The following is a 22,660-nucleotide window of genomic DNA, read 5'->3' as shown; positions in this document are numbered from 1 at the left end:
TTGTTACTGTTTAGCATGTGTGGGAGGGGGTTAGTGTTTTTATTTATATGTTAGTCTCTCCTTGGAGATCCAGCGAAGTCAGTTTCACTCTTACACAGAGAGAGGAAATTCCACATCAGAGTCAGGAGTCCTCATCTTTGACATGCCACTCCCACCCCACGGAAAACACCACCCACTGAGGGGCCTCAGTGGTATAGCCTTAATGCTGTAATGTCTGCGGCTTCTAAAACAACCACATTCATTGGATTATTGATTGATTGATTTTTGTTTTTTCTGTTAAAGTGAAAATGTGTCTATTGGACTCAGGTGTTACGAAAGCTTGTTTTTTTTACAGAATTTAAGTGTTTGGCTAAAATTAAGCTGACGCTGTCCATTTGGTGAAATAAACACACTTCCTTAGTCTTTTGTTTAAGTGCCAGTATATACCCAGAGTGTGATTGTTTAACTTTGCTCCAGGTGGAAGGAATGATGCCTTAATTTAGTATCCTTATGCAGCCTCATCCAAATATCCTCCTTATACTTCATTGCCCTTCCATTATTTTATTGAGGTTGTTTTGTTTCATTTTAAATTTGAGAAATGTTTGTTTACACAAATGCTAAGGATCTGCCCCTGTTTTAAAGAGAATGTCACTAGATCAAATTGAAAATAATTTAAAAAGATTTTAGGAAACATTAAGAACAATAGAAATGTTTTCAGTATTTTAAATTCCAGTGCGACATTTTCTTAAGCAAAAATAAATGCTTTCCCTGTAATGTTTGCAACCTGGTGCTTGAAAGTGAAATTGACAGTAGTGCTGCTAGAGCCAAAAGTGAAACTGACTAGTCTAACTTCAGCCTGAAGGCTGAGACCAACATGGAAAGGAAATGAACCCTGAAATAGTGACCAGTAAATGAGGGGTGTGACTCTGTTCCTGACAGCAGTAGTAAAAAGTCCCCGGGTGTCCACTAGCAGAGCACCACCTTTGTGAAGAGCACTGAGAGATACAGATGAAAAGGGCTGTGTAAAGTCCAACTATTCTTTGTTCATTCTCTAGGGAGCTCTCATCTGAGCCCATCCCTCCCCTAGGTGGTTAGGATCAGCAGGTTAAATGGAAATCATTCCTGGTCCCTAGGTCAAGAACCGGTCTGTTTCTGAGCATCACTTGTGTTTGACTAATTGAGCTGGAGTCTGAAATAATTGTCTTTGTAATACAGCATTACCTCTCCCTCTCTGCTGCACAGCAGTTCCTGGTGGTGCACATAGGCCAGCGGGGATGTTGCTGAGTGTGTGTGCCCCCGGGAGGGAATGAAGGAGAACTGGCCCCCAGTGCACCTCCTCCCTTTCCCCCAACCCCCTTCTGAGCATGCATCTGTCAATGGCGCAGCTGCGCGGGGCCATGACTGTAATGGGAAATCAGATGGAGCATCAGTTATTGATTGGAGTTTCTCCTAAATTGGAACGATGGGGGCAGGGTGGATTAAATATATAGGTCCCAACCTCTGCTCAGCCACCCCTTCCCCCACCACAATCTCCCTTTGTTCCCGGAATTAACCGCTGTGGGCCTGGGCAAAGGGGCACTGCTCTCATCTCCCAGCTCACCGCTTCCTGAATCTTGCTTCAGGGCTGGGCGTGATTGAGGTTGGTGTTTTCTGTCTGTGCCTCGAGAGAGTCACCCCAGGAGCCTTGATGCAGAGGTTTCTCTCTGGTGTCAAATCAGCAGGGTAGGGCGTGTTCTCGGCTGACACAAAGGGGAGATTTCCCAGTGTCTGACTCTCCCCCCTGCATGGGGAGGGGGGCTGGCGAGGCAAGGGTGAAGGAAACAAACCCAGCTCAGTTGGGTGCTGCTGGCTCAGTGCCGTTGCCCTCACGCATCTTTCAGTGCCCCTGCTCCCCCCATTCCAGCTGTGTCCTCGCATGCTCCTGGCTGCACAAGGGGAGCGGACGCTGTCAGACCCTGCTATCTTGCTCTAAATAATTTACCAGGCCTCATCCCAGACATAAAGGAGAGGGAGACGGGGGCAGTGGGGGCCTGGTGCTGCCTTGGTCGCAGCACAACATGGCTAGAGAAGCAGAGAATGGGATGCAGAACACAGAGGCCTGGATGACCCCCACATCCCCACCCTTCTGATGCGGCTCATCTCCAATGGATTGGGTTGGGGTGATCTGAGGAGAAGGCCTCAGTCTGCAAGTGCAATGAGCTCCTAAAGCCTATAGGATCCTGCTGCCCTGCACCTGGCGCTCCGAGTACGTGCAGGGGCTTCGGCTGTCGCTGCTGGGCTCTTCTTGGAGAGGACTTGGGTGCCTGCCTGCTCTCGTCCCCAGACTGCCATCTGTAATGGGCTCTTCTGTAAGGAGAGATGGAGGGAAGGGATGAGGTGCCCCTGTCCATCCCCTTCTAGTGGTGGACTGTTCCCAAGGGCTTTGGCCAGCCTGGGTTAAGTAGTGAGGTTTCCGTTCCATCCCTTGTGGGGGGGAAGTAATCTCCCTAGGACCTTTGACCTCAGGAAATCTTCCCCCATACTCAGCCTACACTTTATGCTCTCAGTTTCACTCCATCTCACCTCCTTCCCCCTTGGATTAGCTCCTCACCCTCCTTGGTGTGGGCTATGTCCTCTGACTACCTCAAGAGAAAGGATGGCTCAGTGGTTAGGGAGCCAGCCTGGGAGTCAAGAGATCCAGGTTCAATTCCCTTCTCTGACACAGACTTGCTGTGTGACCTTGGGTATGTCACTTAGCCTTTCTGTGCTTCAGTTTCCCATCAGTAAAATGGGGCTAGCTGCAGTCCCCTGCCTCCTGGAGTGCTGTGAGGCTCTAAGTACCTTAGACTATGAGGTGCTCAGACAGCATGGTAACAAGGGGCCACAGAAGCAATTGTTTTTCTCCTCATTATCTGGGTTTGTCCGGTCTGAATGCCGAGGCGTGGGCAGTGTGGAATCAGGACTGGAACTGTTGTTCACTCTCTGATCTTTGCTGAGGGCAGCACTTCTGCATTGGTGCAGCTGCAGTGCTTTAGTGAAGACGCTACTGTGCGGGTGGGAAAGCTTCACCCTTTGGGATAGTGCAGCTACCTCGGTGAGAAGCGGCGCCTATGTTGACTCCCCTCCACAGAGCCTGTCTGCCCCAGGGCTTAGGTCAGCATAACTACCCCGTCACTCAGCGGGTGGATTTTTCGTACCCCTGAGTGATGACGTAGTTATATTTGTAGTGTAGATCTGGTCTGAATCACTTAACCTCTCTGTGCCTCCTTTTAAAAGCGTGTCTAGGGTATGGTTCCATTACTCAGCCCCCAGCGGGGAGGGCTTGGGCAGGGCCTCTGGTTTCTCTGCAGCGTCCCCTCTGGTTGATCTTGGCATGGTTTTTATGGGCTCCGAGTGGGAGCCCTGGCCCATCCTCTCCTCTGTCCAGCAAGGAGGTTGTCATGAAGGGGTATCCAAAGCATGTGTGGTTCTGAGGTTTCTTTAAGAGGGGGAGAAAGGAAAGATAAAAGTAGGCACCAGCGTCTGACCCCCTTTCCCCATTCCTGCCCTGAGTCCCAGTGCTCCCTGACTGAGCTGGCCAGGGGGAGTCAGAGGTGCACTCACCCCCTAAGCTCACCACAGACCAGGGTCAGTTTCTGGCCCGAGGTAGCTGGAATTTGCAGCTTACAGCAGGGCTCTCTCCTCAGCCTCCTGTCCTCTTCTCAGCACCGTTGCTGCTGGCTTTTTCTCCCAGGCTTTGTAGCTTGTGTCACTGCAACGCACCAGAGCTTTGGAGAGCTGCAGATCTAGTGGGGACAGGCTGGAGTTCTGGGAAAGATGTGGATGAATTGGAGGGAGTCCACAGGAGAGCAACAAAAATGACAAAAGGTTGATAAAACCTGACAATGAGGAAAGGTTAAAAAAGGGGCATGTTTAGTCTTGAGAAAAGAGGATTGGATGGGGGGACCTGATAACAGTCTCTGAATATGTTAAGGGCTGTTATAACGAGGATGGTGATCAATTGTTCTCCATGTCCACTGAAGATAGGACAAGAAGTAATGGGCTTCATCTGAAGCAAGGGAGATTTAGGTTAGATGTTAGGAAAAACATGAGCTCTATGTTACTGCCCAGCAGTGGTTGCCAGCAGAGCCTACCACCTTGCTCCCCATCACTCATCACGTTCTTCCCAGTCTTCTGCAAGCAGGTAGCTAATTGAAACCTGCTCGAGGTTTGCTCTGCATCCCCGCATCTGTTTGGTGCTCTGGCTTCTTCCCTGTGCCTTTCGAGATGTCTGGTCGCCAGACAGCTCTCCCCTCTCCTTTCTGAGTGGCAGCTTGATTATGCACTACACACTTACACTTCTGCTCCCAAGAACCTGCTCGAGAGGCAGAGGGGGGTGGGGCTGGATAAAGCCCCACTTGTCCTGCATTTCATATTCACACGCTGTCTATCGTCTCTTGCACCCTCTAATCTTGGAGCTAAACAGACTCATCTGCATTTAAAAAAAAGAGAGAGAGAGAGAGAGAGAGCAGCAGCAGCAAGGGAAAGAGTGAGAGAGACGATCCACAGAGCTTCATAAAAATGATAAATTGCTTTTAGATATTGGGTAGGAGAGAAAGCGAGTTCTTTTTTTATTTGACGATATTAGTCGCTTAGTGGCGCATTGTTGCTGTGCATATGAGCTCAAATTCTCAAAGCAGTCAAAGCCAAGCGGCTGGGAATTGAAGTGTAAATGAGCCACTGCCAGGCTTTTCATTTTGCCTTTTATGATTTCTCTCTCTCTAGTATGTAGGTCAGTCTCCATGTTCAACGTATATTGTGTATGTGTATATGGGGTGGATGCGTGTGTAGTGAGTGCAGTGTGTCTGTGTAGTGAGAGCCGTTTACACGGTGGGGTGTATGTGTGTGTAATACATGTAGGCTTGGAAGGTGTAGACTTCTATCGGTAAATGTCTATACACGTCAGTTTCATTGTACATATGCAAACCGACAAAAAATCATTTCCAACCGTAATGATCAGAATTTCAGCGAGGCAAAGTAAGAAAAGGCTGCTTGAGAACTTACGAGAGTTTGATTCAAGGATATTGACTGTCTACTTTGACATGCGATGTTAACAGTTTGTGGTTTAGCAGTGATCTGTTTGGAATCTCAGCGTCTACTGTCATTAAATTATTTTTTCTGCTCACCGCTGTTCAACATCCCCCCCCCCCCAATTTCCCATAAGTGTGGACATTTAAAGATAAAGATAATAGTAAAAATGCTTTTAAAAAGATCACTGAAATTATTTAAAAAAGAAAAGAAAAGAAAAGGATTCTGCCAAGCCTAAGTATGAGCAGGATGTGTGTCTGTAATGTAAATCTAGTGGGTGTGTGCATGTATGTGATAGATCAGCTGTTTTCAGACTGAGTCAGCCTGATTGTGGCTTCAGCCCTGGGTGGCCGGGCTCAGGTTACAGGCCTCCTGCCTGGGGGGCTTTGGCTCTGGCCCACCCACCCAGGGTGGTGGGACTCAGGCAGGCTTAGGTCCCCCCTCCCAGGGTCATGTAGTAATTTTTGTCCTCAGAAGGGGGTCCCGATGCAATGAAGTTTGCAAACCCCTATGATAGATATGTGGTGAATAGTATATGCTGTGGATTTGTGTGTAGCGTGCGTGCATGATATATGTGGTGTGCGCTCTGTGTGATTGTGCAGTGAAAGAGTGTGCTTTGGATGTGCATGCACAGTGGCTGTGTATGTGGAGGGTATTGTTCTGCACTGGTCAGTGACGTTCCCGGGAGCGGTCCGAGTGCTCTGTCCTCTCTTCTCACTGCTGCGATTGTGCTTTGCTCACAAATCCTACCTGCATAGGGCTGAGTTTGCGTGTACCTGTCCCCCCTCCACCCCTGCGCCTCAGCCAACTTTAAAAATTACCTTTCCTGTTACATTAGCAATTCAGATGCTGATCTGGTCTGTGCTGGCTGCTCTGATTACTATGTGTGATAAAGAGATTTGTTCATCTCCTATTAGAAAGACACAAGCCCTCAGCCATGTGATCCTGGTAGATATGCATAAATTGCAATGTATAAAGAGAGAGAGTGTGTGTGTGTATGTGTGTCTTCTACCCCCACGCTGAATAGAGTTACAAGGTGAAGACATGTTTTTTTTCTTTTGCTCTCAGGTTTTTATTTTAATGGCCTTTCTCTCTTACTTGAACTGGTGTCAGTAAATGCTGTTGGAGACGAGGGCTCAGGAAGGCTTGATCCCAGCCATCCTGTTAGAAGGGGTGTGGTCATTGTGAATACTTTAGGGTTGGGGATCAGAGGCGATTCATCCATCTACCTCAGTTGGAGGGGCCAAGAATCTCTCCATGTCCTGGTTAATTTCACCCGCCCTGCCCTCATGGCCACTTCTTGTCTCATTGTATTACAGTAGGGGCTGGGCATTGTCAAGCCCTGTTGTGGTAGGTGCCATAGTGCACAGAGTAAGTGAGAGTCTCTCCCACAAAGAGCTTATGCTCTAAACAGACCAGACAAGACAAAAGATGGGCGAGGGAGAGAGGCCCCGGGAAGGGAAGCGATTTGCCCAAGGTCACACCACTGGGCAGTGGCAGAGCTGGGAACGGAACCCAGCTCTCCGAACGCCTAGTCACTTTCTAGAGACCAGGCTGCCTCCCGGCTGACTGAGTTTGCTTTCACCCAGTACCCCCCTGCTCTCTCTGGGCTGGTGTCCTGTGTGGGATGGAGGGCACAGAGCGCCATGGCTGTTTCTTTCCTGTGTCGCTATCTAGGGCGACACCTGCCTTAAGTGACCTCTCAAGGCCCCTCTCATAGGTGCCGACTCTGTGGGTGCTCTGGGGCTGGAGCACCCACAGAGAAAAAATGGTGAGTGCTGAGCACCCACTGGCAGCTCCCCATCAGCTCCCCCCCCCCCCCCCGCAGTGTTTCCTGCTCACCGGCAGGCCCTGCCAATCAGCGCCGCCTCCTCCCTCCCTGCTCCCCTGCACGCCGCAATCAGCTGTTTCATGGAGTGCAGGAGGTGCTGGAGAGAAGGGGGGCGGAACGAGGGTGTGGAATGGGGCAGGAGGAGGTGGGGCAGGGGTGGGAAGAGGTGGGGCAGGGGTGGGAAGAGGTAGGGCAGGGATGGGGCCATGGAGGAAGGGGTGGAGTGGGGACAGGGCCTGAGGCAGAGCCCGGGGGTCAAGCACATCCCGGCACATTGGAAAGTCGGCGCCTGTGGCACCTTTGCAGAGACGGGCTTCCCAAGGAGAGTGCAGGAGACTTGCCCTGTATCTGTCCGGGGGACTTGGCAGAGGAAGTGGACAGCAGGAGGTGGGACCTTTGTGTGCAGCTTTTGCCGTACGTAAGTTGGTGCCAACATGGCGTGTCATGCTCCTCTTCGCCACCAGCTACCACGTCTCGCTGCCTGTGAGCCCTGCAGGGTGGAGCCCCTTTGGGAGTAGGTATCTGGGAGGGGAATGGGACAATCAGCCCCTAAACCCAGAGATCCTGACGGATGCACCCAGTGGCGCGTTGACCAGCTGTGCTGTTTTGCCCCCGCCCAACACGGATGTGGGAAGGGAGCTGTGGCTGGCTGAGGCAGGTCATGCAAGTGCAGAGGGGCAGGCAGAGAGTGGGGGCCAGACACTGAGAAGTGGGAGTGATCCTGAACCCTGGCTTCCTGGGGATGTGCAGTGTCTGGGCTGCTCAGTCTGTGTGTGAGGAAGATGCTGTGAGAATGTAATGCCCCCTCCCTTTGGGGCGCTGTTTGGCAGGGGGTTACTGTACTTTGGCCTGATCCAAAGCCCTTGGAGGCCCATGGAAAGACTCCCATTGGTATCAGCTCCTTGTAAGATGGTAGGAGCCGCTGAGAGGCAGCTGCTCAGGAGGGCAGGCAGATCTGCAGGGAAAGGCTCCGAGGCTGGAGGGTGGGTCTTCCACTCAGTGCAAAGGCAGGAGATTTGATTGTTAATATCGTGGCGCGCTCCTACTCCCATCCTGGCTTGCGGCCACGAGGCCAGGATCTGGCCCATACTGGCACACTTTAGGCGTTGTGTAAATAACTACGCTTGCATCTGCTTTGTTCTTGCAGCCCCCTCACTGGTAGCTGTGTGTCACCCTGCAGTTTGTCTTGTCTTGGCTTCTTGAGTTCAAGCTCCTGGGGGCTGTCTTTATCCCTGGGTTTTGTGTTCAGTTTGCTGAGCCCAGGAGTGCTGAACAGACAAAATAATGCTCAGAGGTTCACGAAGAGAATAACGACACCATCTTGCATCCCCATATGGCAGATGGTGATTATCATGTGGGGAAACTGAGGCACGCCGTTTGCTCAAACTTATGCATTGAGGCTGTGGCAGTCAGGAACGGCATGCAGGAGTGTGGGCTCTTAGTCCTTCCTGGTTCCTATTAGATAAACTCCCTCCTACACCCCGGCATGGAACCCAGGAATCCGGGCTGCTGTGACTGTTACAAAACAAGGGGAGTGAGGTTCTGTCTCTGGATAAGCAGCCTAGGCTGACCTGGCCTCTTTCTGCTCTCTCCCCCCAGTGTGCCGAGGAATGCTGTGCGGATTCGGAGCCATATGCGAGAGGAGCACCATCAACTCCTCCCAGGCCTCCTGTGTCTGCAAGAAGACTACTTGCCCAGTGGTGGTGGCCCCTGTCTGTGGCTCGGACTATTCCACCTACAGCAACGAGTGCGAGCTGGAGAAAGCCCAGTGCAACCAGCAGAGGCGGATCAAAGTCATCAGCAAGGGGGCATGCGGTGAGTAGAGCCAAGGACACGCTCGAGCCCTGGCAAGGCGAGATGGGCATCTGTGCGCCAGCCTCATCCTGATGCTCTGGCATTGGCAACATTCTTCAAGGGCGGGAGCTGTTTGCATTTAGTAGTTTGGAGGGGGTGGGGGCTGCGAAATGAATGGTCACAGCCAATACTCAACCACGGTCAAAGCATTGTAGGGCGCCGGGGAGGATGGAGAAGGAGACAGACATCCCCAGGTTGGAAGCAGGGTACCCAAGGAAAAGGGTTAGGTGCCAGCGCCATCCCTGGTGTACAGACTGATCCAGCATGTAGACTCCTTTGTCCACCACCAGGGAGCGATACAGACGCTCTTTAACGGTGCACGGCAACTCTCCGAAACCGCCTAGGTTAAGGAGACTCCCTTGTGCCATGGAATCGGTAGAGAACATCTGGGAGGAAGAAGGCAATAACCTGGCCAGGGCACAGGGTGACCGTACCCCTGGGCTTGTGAAAAGGGGCTGCGGGTTCTTTAGATATCACAAGTGGGCAAGCTGTAGGTTTTACATTTTGTTCCAAAGGTGCTACCTCCAGCAGCACAGCACGCCCTAATGCCACTCTGAGGTACCAGGCCTGGGGGCAGGGGGCCGTTCGGGGTATGGCTACACTGCAAACCCACAGCAGGGTGTCTCAGAGCCGGGTCAGCTGACTCAGGCTTGTGTGGGGCTCCCACTGCGGAGCTAAAAGCAGCAGCGTAGATCTTCTCACTTGGGCTCTAAGACCCTGTGAGCGGGGAGAGCCTGGGAGCCCAGGCTCCAGCCTGAGCCGAACCATCTATGCTGCTGTTTTTGCCCTGTAGCATGAGCCCCATGAGCCTGAGTCAGCTGATCTAGGCCCTGAGACTCGCAGTGTAGATAGCTAACCCCACTACCTGACCACCAGCTTGAGGCTGGCTTTACTAATGCCTCTTCCACTCCACCTCGGCGCTGATGCCTCTCAGTGCTAGGGAGAAGGTGCCCCACCAGCCTTTGCCATCCCATAAAGAGCAAGAGCCTCCACCGAGCACTGGAAGTGAAGAAAATGTCCCTGGTTCTCTCCATCTCTTTTCCAGCCCTGCCTGTAACACTCCTCAGCCACAGGGCTCTAAGCCCTTTCAAACGTCATTATCTTCATTTAGCAGACAGGCAAACCGAGGTACAGGGAGGTGAAGTAACTTGGCCAGGGTCATGCAGCCGCTCAGTGGCAGAACCAGAACCAGAACTCATCTAGGGCCAGGATTCTTGCCACGAGGCAACACTGTCTCCAGAAGCGAGAGCCATTCGCCTGCTCTGGAGAGAGAGAGTGACAGATTAGCCCCCCCACATATCTAAGTGAGCCCCTGCTTCGGGGATGGAGATTTTTCCAGGAGGCTGGGTGAGTGAGGCTAATAAAGGCCTTTCCCTGGGCTGGCATGCACCAGCTGCGAGCAAGGAGCTGTGTAAATGAGCCCCCCGTCTCCTCGTCTCAGAGTAAATTAACTTGACCTTTCCTGAGCGTGGTGCTCCGGCTCACAATAAATCTGCGCCCGGCATTCCTGCCAGGGCCCGCGTCAGAGGCGAGAGTGTGCCAAGTGATTTATTTAAAATAATAATCATAAAAAAGTGACAAATTAAAAAAAAAAAAAAGGAAAAAGCTGACAAATAAATTTGGACCCATTCCTGTCAGCGAGGAAATTGCTCCTTGAGCTCTTCCTCCAATTACATTGTGCTGGCGGTACCTTGAGGACCTCTGTTTTGCTTGTTTGCTGGAGCGAGTGTCTCCCAGAGCTCGAGCTTGGAAGAGAGCTTGCAGTGTGGGGAGTCAGGGGAGTTGGGAGCGGGAGGCTGGGAACTAGAGATCTGTCTGAAGCGCCAGCTGGCTGGGCCAGGGCTTCCCCTTTTTTGTCTCCCTTGGATCTAGGGGCTGAGTCTGCAAACGGCTGAGCACCCTCCACTCCTGTTGATTTCAGGAACGGATGGGCAGCATCTTGCAACATTCCTACAGGCCTGATCCAAAGTCCAGTTGAAGCCAATGGCGAGACGCTGGTTGATGTTGGTCGGCTTTGGAGCAGTCCCCGCAGGCTTGATCCTGGGAGAGGCTGAGCAGTCTGGCCTGGATCCAGCTAAGCCCTGAGGCAAATGCTTCGCTTTATGCACGTGAGCACCTACGTTGAGTTCAGCGGCATTACTCACCTGCAGAAAGTGAAGTGTGTACTTCAGTGCTTTGGCTGGATCAGGTGCTGGCCGGCTCCGGCTCCTAGCTAGAGCATGATGGCAGCCCAGAGCCAAGTGGAGACAAGGTCGCTCTGTCTTGTAATGATAGTGAAGAAAAGTCTGGGTAACTGCAGGGCTTTATGATGAGTCCCACCAATGACGGTCCTAGGCCCCACACCAGGTCTGGCGCCTTTCAGCATGCCGGGTTCACACATGGACAGTGGCGCTCAACCTTTCCAGACTGCTGTACCCCATTCAGGAGTCTGATTGGTCTTGCATACCCTCAAGTCTCTTAAAAACTAGACTATTTGCTTACAAAATTGGACATAAAATACATAAATGTCACAGCGCATTGGTACTGACAAATTGCTCCCTTTCTCATTTTTATCATATAATTCTAAAATAAATCAATTGGAACATAAATATCGTACTTACATTTCAGTATTTAGAGCCATATAAACATTGTCTGTATGAAATTGTAGTTTGGACTGACTTCACTAGTGCTTTTTATGTAGCCTGTTGTAAAACTAGGCAAATATCTAGATGAGCTGATGTCCCCCCTGGAAACCCTCTGCATACCCCCAGGGGTACATGTACCGCTGGTTGAGAACTGGTCACCGCATGATATGTCAAGAGCGCGTAGCACACACATCATTAACCAGGCATGACCCTTGCATGTTCCTGATGTGAGGCCTTGAATAACTGATCCTGGCTTCACCTCTCTGTGAATACATGGTCGCCAAAAGCCTTGATGGGGCGATAAAATTGCCAGTGACACTCGTATGCTGCTCAGCCAGCCAGCCCATCTTAAGGATCTAGCTAGATTTCAGGCAGGGGGCACACGATCTGCAAGAAGGCAACGCCACTGACTGTGGGATTTGCCTGGATTCGGATGTTGGTGGCAATCACCTGCCTGTGTCCCTCGTGCTCGTGCAGGGATAGGTTAGGCCCTCGTGTTGCCAGAGCAGCGTGGAGAGCTGAAATGCAAACATCCCGTGTACCGGCCCTGTTAGAGCTGGGCTGGATATTGGCCCTTGCTGCTCTGTCTTCCACCTGGTATCCGACTCGCCACCTGCAGACCCCAGGGCTCCGAGGGCAGGATGCTCCAATTTAGTGCTGGAGGAGAATGATTTATGTGAAAGCCCTGAACTTAACACAGGGCTATCTGGGCTGCTGCTGGCCAAGGGCCCCGCTGAGCAAGGAACGCGCAGTCCAGGATGCCCTGTGCTGCGGCTGCCCTGGAAAGGGAGCCATTGTCCTTAACTGGGCAGCGGGGAAGGCTCTTGCCCACCCATTGCCTCCTTGTGAGACCTGCCCAGGTGTGGTGGGGGAGGCAGTGAGGAGAGGAATAGGATGGAACTTGAAGGGATGTGGGGCCGGAGCTGTGCCGTGTTCACGTGGCAGTGCCATGTCTCGTCTCTCCCCAGGTTCCAAGGACCCCTGCGCAGAGGTGACATGCAGCTTCGGCAGCACCTGCGCCCGCTCCACGGACGGCCAGTCGGCCAAGTGCATCTGCCCGGCCTCGTGCGGCAGCGTGGCCGAGAGCACGGTGTGCGGCAGCGATGGCAAGGACTACCGCAGCGAGTGCCTGCTCAACAAGCACGCCTGCGACAAGCAGGAGAACGTCTTCAAAAAGTTGGACGGGCCCTGCGGTGAGTCGCCCGCCCGCGCCAAGGGAGCCCGCCAGCTCCAAGTCGGGGAGGGAGGTACTTCTGAAGGTCCCTCCCACTCCATACTGGGCCAGCCCTCCAAGCTGCAGGGAGGAGTGCGTGCTGGGCTCTAACAGTGGGAATTAAAGCACCAGGGGCTGTGAGAATGCCTAGAGCCGCAGGCTGGCAGTGGGCTAACACAGCTGCGTCTGGTGGCCTGAGCCCCCTTTAGTTTTACTGATGTTGGGAACCAGCAGGAAATGCTCCAGCGTTCAGGCCTGACCCCCTGGGAAATGCTGGGAGAGGGAATCAGGCCACCACATGGTAAAGGCCAAAGCACCGTGGGGCAAGTCCTTTCTTTTGGGGCTTCTGAGATTGGTCTAAGCAGCAGAGAACAGGAAAAGCCCTGTGCAAAACCATTGCACCCAGTGTCCAGTCTGTTTGGCTACACCCTGTCACCTGAAGTTACTGCCTCTTTGAATTTCCACTGAGCCCTCTATTCCTTTCCAAGAGCTTGTCAGGGGGCAGCCTCGCACTGGGGCTGGGAGGAGGGGGTACCTGACTGGTGGCTTTCCATCATACTAAGGAAATGGGGCCTGGGCAGTAGGAAACCACTCCCTACTGTATGAGCTGGGATGTGGAGATGCCCAGCTTCCAGCTGAGACTATAGCCTCCCTAGGAGCACCCAAGGACCAGAGCCAGGACAGTGGGTTCCCTAGAGCAGGGGTTGGTGGCTCCCTAGTACAAGAGCTGGTTTATACTGGAGCACCTCCTCTTTCTCCCCTTTGCATGCCCCGTCCATCTGGCTTGGGAAGCAGTCAGTCTTCACAGCAGTTCATACAGAGCTTCAGCCCCTAGTGGCTGGCCACACACACCTCTCGCTAATGGTCTGAAAAGCGGCTGCAGCCTTTGACGCCCCTTCTCCTCCCTGCCCTGAATTGGCTGCAGACCTCTCCTGCCAAACCACATCTCTAGCAGCCGAGGTTGCAGGCCTTGAAGAAACAGGCCACTTCCCCTAATGAAAGGAATCCATCAGTCACGCAGTGTGACACCGATCCCTGGGGAGTATGCCTAGCCCTGTCACTGCCCGGAACGGCTTCCATCGCGTTCAATTAGTGCTGTGGAGCTTTGTAATTAAAAGTGACCGTATTAATTAGGAAAAGCACCAGGTTGCTAAGGACACGTGCCAGGTACCCCGTCTGTAATTGGGGCGGAGGGAGGCTAGACACCGGAAGAGCTGTTCATTTTGCAGTCCACCAAGTTGCCGTGATGTCACAAAATTACCCCACGCGGGGGCAGGGTGCAATTGTGTCTGGGAGCTCGGAGGGGCCAGGGAGCACTCTCCAGACGGCACCTAGAAGCTGTGTTCGGTTCTGGACAGCTGAGCGTTAGGAGCTTACGAAATGGAAGGGGATTCAGAGAAGAGCAACACGCGCGATTAAAGGACTGGAGGGGCTGGCGTAGGAGGAAAGAGAAGAGCTAGGAGCCAGTGCTGCAAGGTCATGATTGACTTTGGCCTCTGCCAGTTCCCTGGCACTCAGCCCCTGGCAGGATTGAGCCCTAAAGGTGCAGACCTGTCTGCAGGTGCTTCAAGGTGTGTAAACACCCAGGGCAATTCAGGGTGGGTGAGAAGTAACACGATGCAGATGAGCAAAGTAAGCATTCAGGCTGAGCACCGGGAACCAGTTCCTAACGGCGAAAGCTGCTGAGCAGTGAAACCAGTCTTCAAGGGTAGCGGGAGGCCATTTCAGCCTGGGAGAGGCAGGGTATTTGCAAACCTTTTCGTCACGTGAGCCACACCTGAACAGAGGGGTCTTGTTCCCCTTTCTGCAGTGCTAGCGTTAGTCCACATAGCTAAAAAACCCAGCGGCAGCGAGTCTCAGAGCTCGGGTCAGCTTTTGGGCCTCACGCGGCAGGGCTGAAATGATCAGTGTAGAGACCCTCCACCCCTCACCAGGTTCAGACCCTGGATTGCAGCCCAAGCCCAAGCATCTACGCTGCTATTTGTAGCCCTGCAGCACCAGCCCCCGTCAGTTGACCTGGGCTCTGAGACTCGCTACCGTGGGTCTTTTTTTTTTTTTTTTTTTTGCTGTGTAGACGAACTCCCAGTCACCGTTGTGGGAGCCCCACCTCCCTTCCTGTGCACAACCCCCTGGCATGCCTGGAAAAGCAAAATCAGGGCCCTGATCCAAAGCCCGTGGAGTCCTTCCACTGACACGGATGAGCTTTGGCTCCAGCCCTAGAGGAAAGGGGGGAGGTAAGATCCGGAAAGAAAGCCGGAGGAGAAGCCAGCACCATGGGACCAGCCAGCTCCTTGCAGATCCCCAGTCAGTGCTCTGTGGTCTTTGGGGCATGGTCTGAAAACCGTCGCTGTGGGGGATGATCCTGGTGGGGAACAGGCTGGAGGGGACCAAATAGCCCTGGCTCCTACTTAGTCTCTCTGCTGACTAAAATGGAGCAAGTAAAGAGCGGAGCTGCAGCTCTGTATTGGGCCAGCTCTGGGGAGGGGAACTAAAAAGCCCAAGACTTGAGACAGGATTAGCACATGGATGGCGCCTGTTTTGCCCGTGTATTTAGTATGCTAATGTGAGCACGGATCAGCGGTGAAGGTGATCCGGATAAGCCCAGATTATGTCAGGGGGAAGGTAGTGCATTGCCTGTCCTCAGGGATCTTCCCTCAAAGGCCTGGATTTCCCAACCCAGCCGCCCAGGGCAGGGAGCAGATGAGAAGGTTGTAAAACTGAGCAGGCCCCCGGGGAGCGAGTGCCCCTGGCAGCTCAGAGCACCTCAGGAACAGGTCAGACAGATGACACCTCCAGGGATGGTCAAGCTGACCTCAGCTGGGAGGCTGGATGCATGCGCTCTCCAGGTCCCTTCCAGTGTGGTTCTATGGTGTGCGTTGCCCAGGAGAGGACCCATGGGCATATTAAGGAACTGTGTTGGCCTGGCTCTAGAGGGAGTCCTGTCTGCCTTGGCTAAAAGCATAGAAGACTTCTCCCCAAGAAGGCTGGGGCTCTGACAGAGGAGCAGCTCTCCCGATCTGTGGTGTGTTGAGGGCAAGGGGTTGGGAGGTTGAGCCTTGAGCTCCCAAAGCTCCTCTCAGTTGAAATAAGTTTGATCTCAGCCTTGTCTTAGTGGCCATCTGGCCACAGAGCTTGAATACCAGAGGACACAGCTGGCAGGAGGACTTAGAGCTGGGGTGTCAACAGGCTCTACAGCCAGGTGTGGATCAAGGGGCACCAGCAGAGTCACTAATTTTGGTTGGATGTGTTCCTGGAGGTTCCACCACAAGACATCATCTAATTCCTGGAGAGTTCAGGACAATCCTGGAGGGTTGCCAACCCTTGCTGTTTGAAGAGCGCTGCAGGCCAGGGTTCAGATGCATTGGCAGGGCTGTCTGGGGGAGGGTTAGACCATCCTTGCTCACCTTGGTGCTACTCAAGTCTCACTTGCTTCTGCACATATTCCTGGCCATGAGTGACTGGGCCAGTGACTGTCTGGGCTGAACCTTCAACCCATGAATTTGTCAGCAAAGCTTTCTTGTCACCATGAATCCCCAGGCTCTCTCCATCTGGAGGCTGGGTCTTACTTCAATAGAGCCTTGCGGAGACCAAGAGAGAAGGGAGCACCAGTGCAGCTAAGAGCTGGACTGGGATGTGGTGGGGCCAGGCTTAGAAAGGCCCGACCCTACTGGGCGTGGACTGCCCCTGGAGATGACTGTGCTGGTCTGAGAGTCCCCCTTTCCTTTGCCTTCCATTGTGTGTGCAGACCCTTGCAGGAGCACTCTCAACGACATGAACCGGGTGTGCCGGGTAAACCCCCGCACTCGCAGAGCAGACCTGCTCTCCCGGCCTGAAAACTGCCCTCCGAAGAGGGACCCGGTGTGTGGCGACGACGGGGTGACCTATGATAACGAGTGCGTCATGGGGCGGTCGGGCGCCATCCGGGGGCTGGAGATCCAGAAGGTGCGTTCGGGGCACTGCCAGCCTCAGGGTAAGTACCTCTCAGTGACGTGCCTGACAGCAGGGAGCTTGGGTTACAGGATGCCTGTTTCCTCCCCTGGGGTGCCCCCCCAGCAGGTGCTGCCTAGGGGAATGAGACACTCCCCTGCCCCAGCTAAACCTGCTGGATTTGGACAGGGAAGCTGCCCCTTCTCAGCCTATCCCCACCTTTTGTCATCTGGCTCCACTGACCCCGCGAAGAATCCAGTGTTGGTCACTGCTAGAGCAGGGGCCGAGTGGGCCCAGACTGGGTGGGAAATCCGGTGTTCTGGTGGCCCTGGCACTAGGGGTGGAGGAGAAGACTCAATAATTCTGGAGGGCGGGGAGGGGACTATTTCTTTCGAATCTGCACGTCCGTCCATCAACGGGAGCTGGGCTGTACCCAGAAGTATTGCCCTGAATGCCTCTGAGCTTGGGCGGCTCAGGTAAAATCGAACAGAGGCCTCAGGCTCTCTGAATTCCCCCAATTGGTTCTTCCGCAGGGCTCCTGGTAGTAGCTCTGGGGATCAGAAGCCACCTTAGAGTGGAGCCAGCAAATAGCCGGGGAGCCTGAGCTTTTCCATAGACTTGTGGTCCCCTCTTCCCAGTTCTCTTTCTTATAGCATGCGATAGATCCGTGGTCCTCAGCCTATTCCTCCCCGGGGTCCCCTTGGCACCAGGCCACCTCCCATTGCTGCACTCCCCCAAGTTGGGTGCCCTGCTAGCAGCTCAACGCCAGCTAGCCCAACTCCTGCGTCCCAGCTGCAGGGTGTAAGTGGTGCCTCCCTCTTTCCATTCCAGACAAGTGCCAGGCCGAGTGCAAGTTCAATGCCGTGTGCCTCAACCGCCGCGGCACCGCCCGCTGCTCCTGTGACCGCATCATCTGCGACGGCGCCTACCGGCCCGTCTGTGCCAGGAACAGCCGGACCTACAGCAACGACTGCGAGCGCCAGAAGGCGGAGTGCCAGCAGAAAGCCGCCATCCCCGTGAAGCATGAGGGCCCTTGTGGTAAGCAGCACTGCAGCGGTCCCGTTTGTCCCCGTGCATCTCCCCACACCTTCTTTGCTACCCACCCCCAGCAGGAAAATGCCCCACGCCCCTTCCTGCTTTCAGACATAACAGGGCAGAGGAGGAGCCGTGCTGTCCCTGCGCCAGGGGTAAGTCGTGTCCATGTCCCTGTAGCCACTAGGCGGCCCCTGTTCCCCTTCATGACCTACAGGCCGGTAAGATCCATCCCCTTCTCTTCTTCCTTTTGCCTGATCCCAAGTACCATCTGTCTCTCTACTCTCTCTCCGTCGCTGCCGTTTCTCTCTCCCTCTCTGCTCCAGTGTCGTCTGCGTCCGATGTGTCCTGTAACGAAGGGGGGAAAAGTGCTTTGAACAATAATAACGAGAAGCATCTTGAGTGTTCGGTCCATGTCCCCCATCCACCTGCTTCCTGCCAGGCACACATGCTGTATCACCCAACTCAGAAGCAGCTCTCATTGCCCATTCCGCCTCCTGGGGTAGTGCCAGTCTCCCAAATCCCTTTCATTGCTACCCCTGCCATGCTTTCCAGCCTTTCTTAGCTCCAGGTGCCCGCCATAAGGAACTCTCCCCAGTGCTGCACTTCTCTGATGGTCTCGTCTGTGTCTGTCTCGTCTCTGGGTAGGAGCTGGGGGGGTCTTTGGACCTTCTGATGAAGGCTATTTTAAGAGATCTGGGTTGTGGGATAGGATGGGGGCCTGGGTTTCTATGGCTGTGGAAGCCACCGGTTACAAAATTCAGCTGTTGCCCAGGAAACTGGATGGGCTAACCACACTCAGTCCACTGACTGGCATCAGTTGGAAGAATTGCTGATTTCAGATTGGCTTTAATTTATTATAGGAAAAATACAGGTGTATCTTCAAACTGCTCTTGTATCGTATCAAACCTTCTGAGAAGATTCTTAGATGAACCCCACTTTTTCAGGACTGTTTGGCTGGCTTTGCACTCCTTGTGTCAGAGTCTCAATATTACCAACCCTGGCAGCTTAAAAATCATTTGTCAATCATCAGATTGGCATAATAGAATCATGGGATATCTTTTTAAATCTATGCCTGGGGGCCTTTTCTGGTTGTTGAACCATTAGGAATCACTTTTCCAAGTTTTTCTTTGCAACCACGAAAGCTAGAAACTTGCTTTTCTTTTTCGAGTGAGTGAATAGTTTCTCACATATTCACAGGATTCCAGGAGCTGGGGCTTTAGGCAAGACAGCAACTACTGCAAGACTTGCAATAAAATAGTGACAGTCAGCAGCCTTAGACTTTTTGTTTTCCTTCCCCAAGCTATATTAGTTCCTTCCCCCGTTGGGCTGCTTCTCAAGTTCCGTTCCTCAGGTTCCAAAGCCCATTGAAGAGAGTTGAAGTGTTTCCATTGATTCCAGTGGGCTTGGAATCAAATCCTAATATCTCAGCCCTTCTGAAAATCAAGCCCTATATCTCTGTTAGGGTGTAAATCTGGAGCAGCTCCACTAGCTTCAGTGGAATCACTCCAGATTTACACCACTATCAGTGACAGCAGGATCTGACAACATGCCATCTTGGCATGTCTATTCCTTGCTGGCTCCTGGAAACAAACGTTTGGCAGATTCTGCAGTTCTTGTCTTGATACTGCCCTGTCCCATATAGGGAAGCATCTCTCCTCCTCCTGTTTCGATTCTCCTTCATTTGATGGCTTTCCCTTTCCTCCTCTCCCTGCAGGCCATGCAACCAGGCAGGAGAGCAGGCCCACACACTGTTCCTTTCAAGAGCGTGTGCTCATGGGATGGAAAGTAAATAAAATCTAGGGCGAGAGCTGAAGCAGAGTTTGATTCTTGCTTTGCCAAGACTTGGAGATCTCAGTCCATGCGACAGCTCAGTTCTGCCTCCTAGCAAATCACCATGCCATAGGCCTTCTCCTTCCACGTCAGCCCGCTCCTTCCCTCAGCTGATCCCTGCCCTGTGCAATGTGAAGACTTCCGCCTCCAGGTCACCAGTTCAAACCCAGCACCGGACCAGACGTGACCCATGTAGAATGAGGTAGCGATCTCAGTGCAGTCGTTGCTAGGCACCTGTCCCCAGCACAAAAGCACGCTCACTGGCATGAACTTCTCCTTTCTGGCAATCTGTCCATGGAGGCTGTAGTGCAGGCCAGGGCTTAGGGAGACATTGTGAGGCGACACTAAGCATGAGAGCTGAAGCGGTTGGATGCTTGATCGGCCAAGACTTGGAGATTTCAGTCCGTATGACAGCCCAGTTCTGCTCCAGAAGGGAGCTAGAGATCCAGGCTCTGTGTCCAGCAGCATCTATAAAGAATCTCCTGTAGCTTCATTCTGCCCAAGTCCTGCCTCTTCTCCGCAGCGTCAGGGACATAGAGATGGGGTCCCGTCTGGTCAGGGTGGAGGTGCACTGGGGGAAAGTGTGGGGGAAGTCAGTTATGCGCTGTCTGTGCTGGACCTGCTCTGCAGAGACAGAGATGCTAACGAAATACCTCCCTGTGCCCCTACCCACCTGCATATCCCGATTAAAATCCCTGATGTTCCCTCCTGTCTCCACTATAGGGAGCACGGGGGAGGCCCCAGGGATCTAGCGCGTCCCTTCCCCTGGGAAGGCCCTGATTGGGGCAGGGAATAGGAACCTCCCTGCAGAAATCTTGAGGCATCTCCTTTTACAGCAAGGCGGAAGCCGCCAAGTGGTACCAGCCCAAAGTGGGGGATTTAGGGAGCATGGATCCAGCCATATGCCCTGCTGTGCACATCAAAGCCCCTTCGGGGCTGCCTGCAAACTCTCAAGCTTCTGGAGGAAGATTGCCGCTGATGGGCAGCATCTAGTGAAGATTTAGCATAACTAGAGCCTATGGAGGGGAAGGAAATGAAAGGCAGCCTATTAACATGGCAACACGATGCTTTAATCTTTCACAGATACCTGCCTAATGAACTCTCAGCCCCGCTGCTCGCACTTCTCCAGCAGCCGGGGAAGGAAACAAAGCCAGGCAAAATAGCCCAGTCTGCCCATCACGGATTATTTTTTTAGGTTCCTTTCTGCTTTCAAACAAGGGCACCTCCTCTAGGTGAGGGGAGATGGGATGAGGGGGTTAGGAATTTGGGAGAGGCAGGGTTTGATGGGGGCAGAGGAAAGGTCTCTGTAGTTGTGTCTGTCTGTTTTCCTCCTCTTCTTTTTCTTTCTTTCTCTTTCTTTCTCTCTTTCTCTCTCTCTCTCTCTCTTTCCTTCTCTCTGTCTTGTGTTTTACAGCATTGCCTGTTTGGAGAAAGGACGTGCATCCGCACAGCACCCTACTGCTCCCAACCAAGATGTCTCTGCTCAGAGGTCTGCTTTCCTACTCTTCTCTTTAGCCAAAGGCATTCCCTATGATGTCGATCTCTCTCTTCCTCTCCCCCTCACTCTCCTCCTGCCTGACCTTAGTTAAAAGCCTTGGGATGGAAAGATTCCCACATTTTTTTACCAATCCACCCACTTCCTGCCTGGAATGAAAGTGCCTTGCAGTGTAACTGGGGATTTTTAATGCTTGCTCCAGTTTGCATCTCCTTCTCTGAAATGGATGGGGACTGGGGGGTGGCCATACAACTGCAGGCTCTGTTGTGGGCAGCTGCTGTTTTGCCTGACCGTCCGTGTGAGCTGAGAACCCCGTTCTCTTTCTCAAGCCACTTGGGTGCCTCTTCCCAGCTGATGAGTCAATCTGGGCTGCTCCTGGTTGATTTTTCCGTTTGTCCCGCTCAGGCATGGTCGCGGACTCCTGGCTGCCCAAGATTGTTGTGCTTTCCCCCATCCCCCTCCTTAGCGTGCGTTCGTGTGTGCGTGCGTGTACATGCTAGGCAGCCCAGGGCATGGAAAGGAGTGAGCGTGCTGCATGGTGTTGCCCTGAACGTGAAAATTCCCCGCCTGCCTCCAGATGCACGTTGCAACGTGCCGATTTTTAAATCCTCCTTCAGTCTGGCGAAGGAGCCTTCTCCTGTCTTGGGTTTCTCCCTGGGAATACACCAACATAGCGCCTCGGTAGATGGCAGCCCAGCCTGCTGACAGGAGGATGCGTTGAAACTCCTTGGATGCTGCAAACACAGGCAGGGAGTGCAGTCGGTCAGAGCAGCAGACTCGGAGGCAGGTGTCCCAGGAGCCATTTACTCCTCTTCCACTCAGTAGATTTTCAAAAGAGCTCAGCTCCCCTCTGGGCACCAGAGTGGGTGTCCAGGTTTCTGCAAAGGGCAGAGTCACGTGATTGACAATATGGTCCCTTGAGATATGGCCCCACCTGTAAATTGGAGATGTAGACTCTCAATGGTGGGGGGGTGTTGGAGTCATAATTACCTATTGATTGTTTGCACACTCCAAGGTCCTTGGATGGAAGGTGCTATGGAAATGCTTGCTTCTGCTCCCATTGAAACCAATGGAAAAACACCTATTGACTTCACTGGAGATCCGGGGGGAAAAGCTGTCAGCCTGAGGATCAAACTGCCAGGGGAACCTCGTTTGCTGCATCACTGCAGCTCTGAATTGCTCGAGGGCTGAGAAATGTCAGAGCGGATGTGTCTCTCCGATCCAGGCCTGAGATCCTCCCATCCAGCCGCTCCCTGTTTAGCCTCATTGTGCCGGGCAGAGGCCATTTTCCCATGTCAGCGTGCTGCCCCTGCATGACTCCAGGGCACAGTTATGGGAAGCATGTCTTTAAAAACAAGAAAACCAAAGCAAGAGATGCCAGCCGGCCCACTGGTGCTGCAGAGAGGCACCGGCACCACATGGGAAAAGCTTGGAAACCATCTGCCTGCAGGAAGAATTGGAAGGGGGGGTGGACTTGGGGGCAAGAGAGTATTAGAGATGAGAGAGAGAAGCCTTGGCTGACTCCTGTGGCCCAACCCTTCAATCCAGACCCCACTTGGCAGTTGTCTCCATTGCAGGCCTGGAACTGAGTGACATCCCAGATGTGGGGACCCTCTCTCATTGGGTCCCACGGCAGGGACTCCTCCATTCCTGCTCCTTCTCCACTGCTTGAGCCAGGAGCATCTGCCTGGGGCAAGCTTGGCTTCTTGATAGGCAGGATTTCTCCATGATGCTGGTGGGAAGCATGCAGCAGCGGGGGCCCCTGCACTGAAAGGCACACGCATGGTCTTGTCACTCTGGACCATTGACACCCCCCGGCTTTGTAC

At 53.2% G+C, this 22,660-nt stretch overlaps 1 protein-coding gene across 13 annotated transcripts in view; it reads left to right on the top strand.

Moving 5' to 3' along the window:
• The window catches only part of AGRN (agrin), a 220,023-nt gene that overhangs the window by 139,278 nt on the left and 58,085 nt on the right, over positions 1 to 22,660 (top strand). For 7 of the 13 annotated variants that reach the window (XM_050931375.1, XM_050931374.1, XM_050931378.1 and 4 more), the window contains 5 exons: positions 8,456 to 8,671; positions 12,303 to 12,527; positions 16,293 to 16,517; positions 17,306 to 17,512; positions 20,754 to 20,828. In XM_050931375.1, coding sequence (XP_050787332.1) covers positions 8,456 to 8,671; positions 12,303 to 12,527; positions 16,293 to 16,517; positions 17,306 to 17,512; positions 20,754 to 20,828 — 948 coding nt within the window. The remainder of the gene's footprint in view (positions 1 to 8,455; positions 8,672 to 12,302; positions 12,528 to 16,292; positions 16,518 to 17,305; positions 17,513 to 20,753; positions 20,829 to 22,660) is intronic. The other 6 variants (XM_050931381.1, XM_050931382.1, XM_050931380.1 and 3 more) reach the window with 1 other exon arrangement.

The sequence above is a fragment of the Gopherus flavomarginatus genome, chromosome 21, assembly GCF_025201925.1.
Source record: "Gopherus flavomarginatus isolate rGopFla2 chromosome 21, rGopFla2.mat.asm, whole genome shotgun sequence".
NCBI lineage: Eukaryota > Metazoa > Chordata > Testudines > Testudinidae > Gopherus > Gopherus flavomarginatus.
The sequence above is the reverse complement of the archived record's forward strand: the minus strand, read 5'-3'. Positions and strand labels throughout refer to the sequence as shown.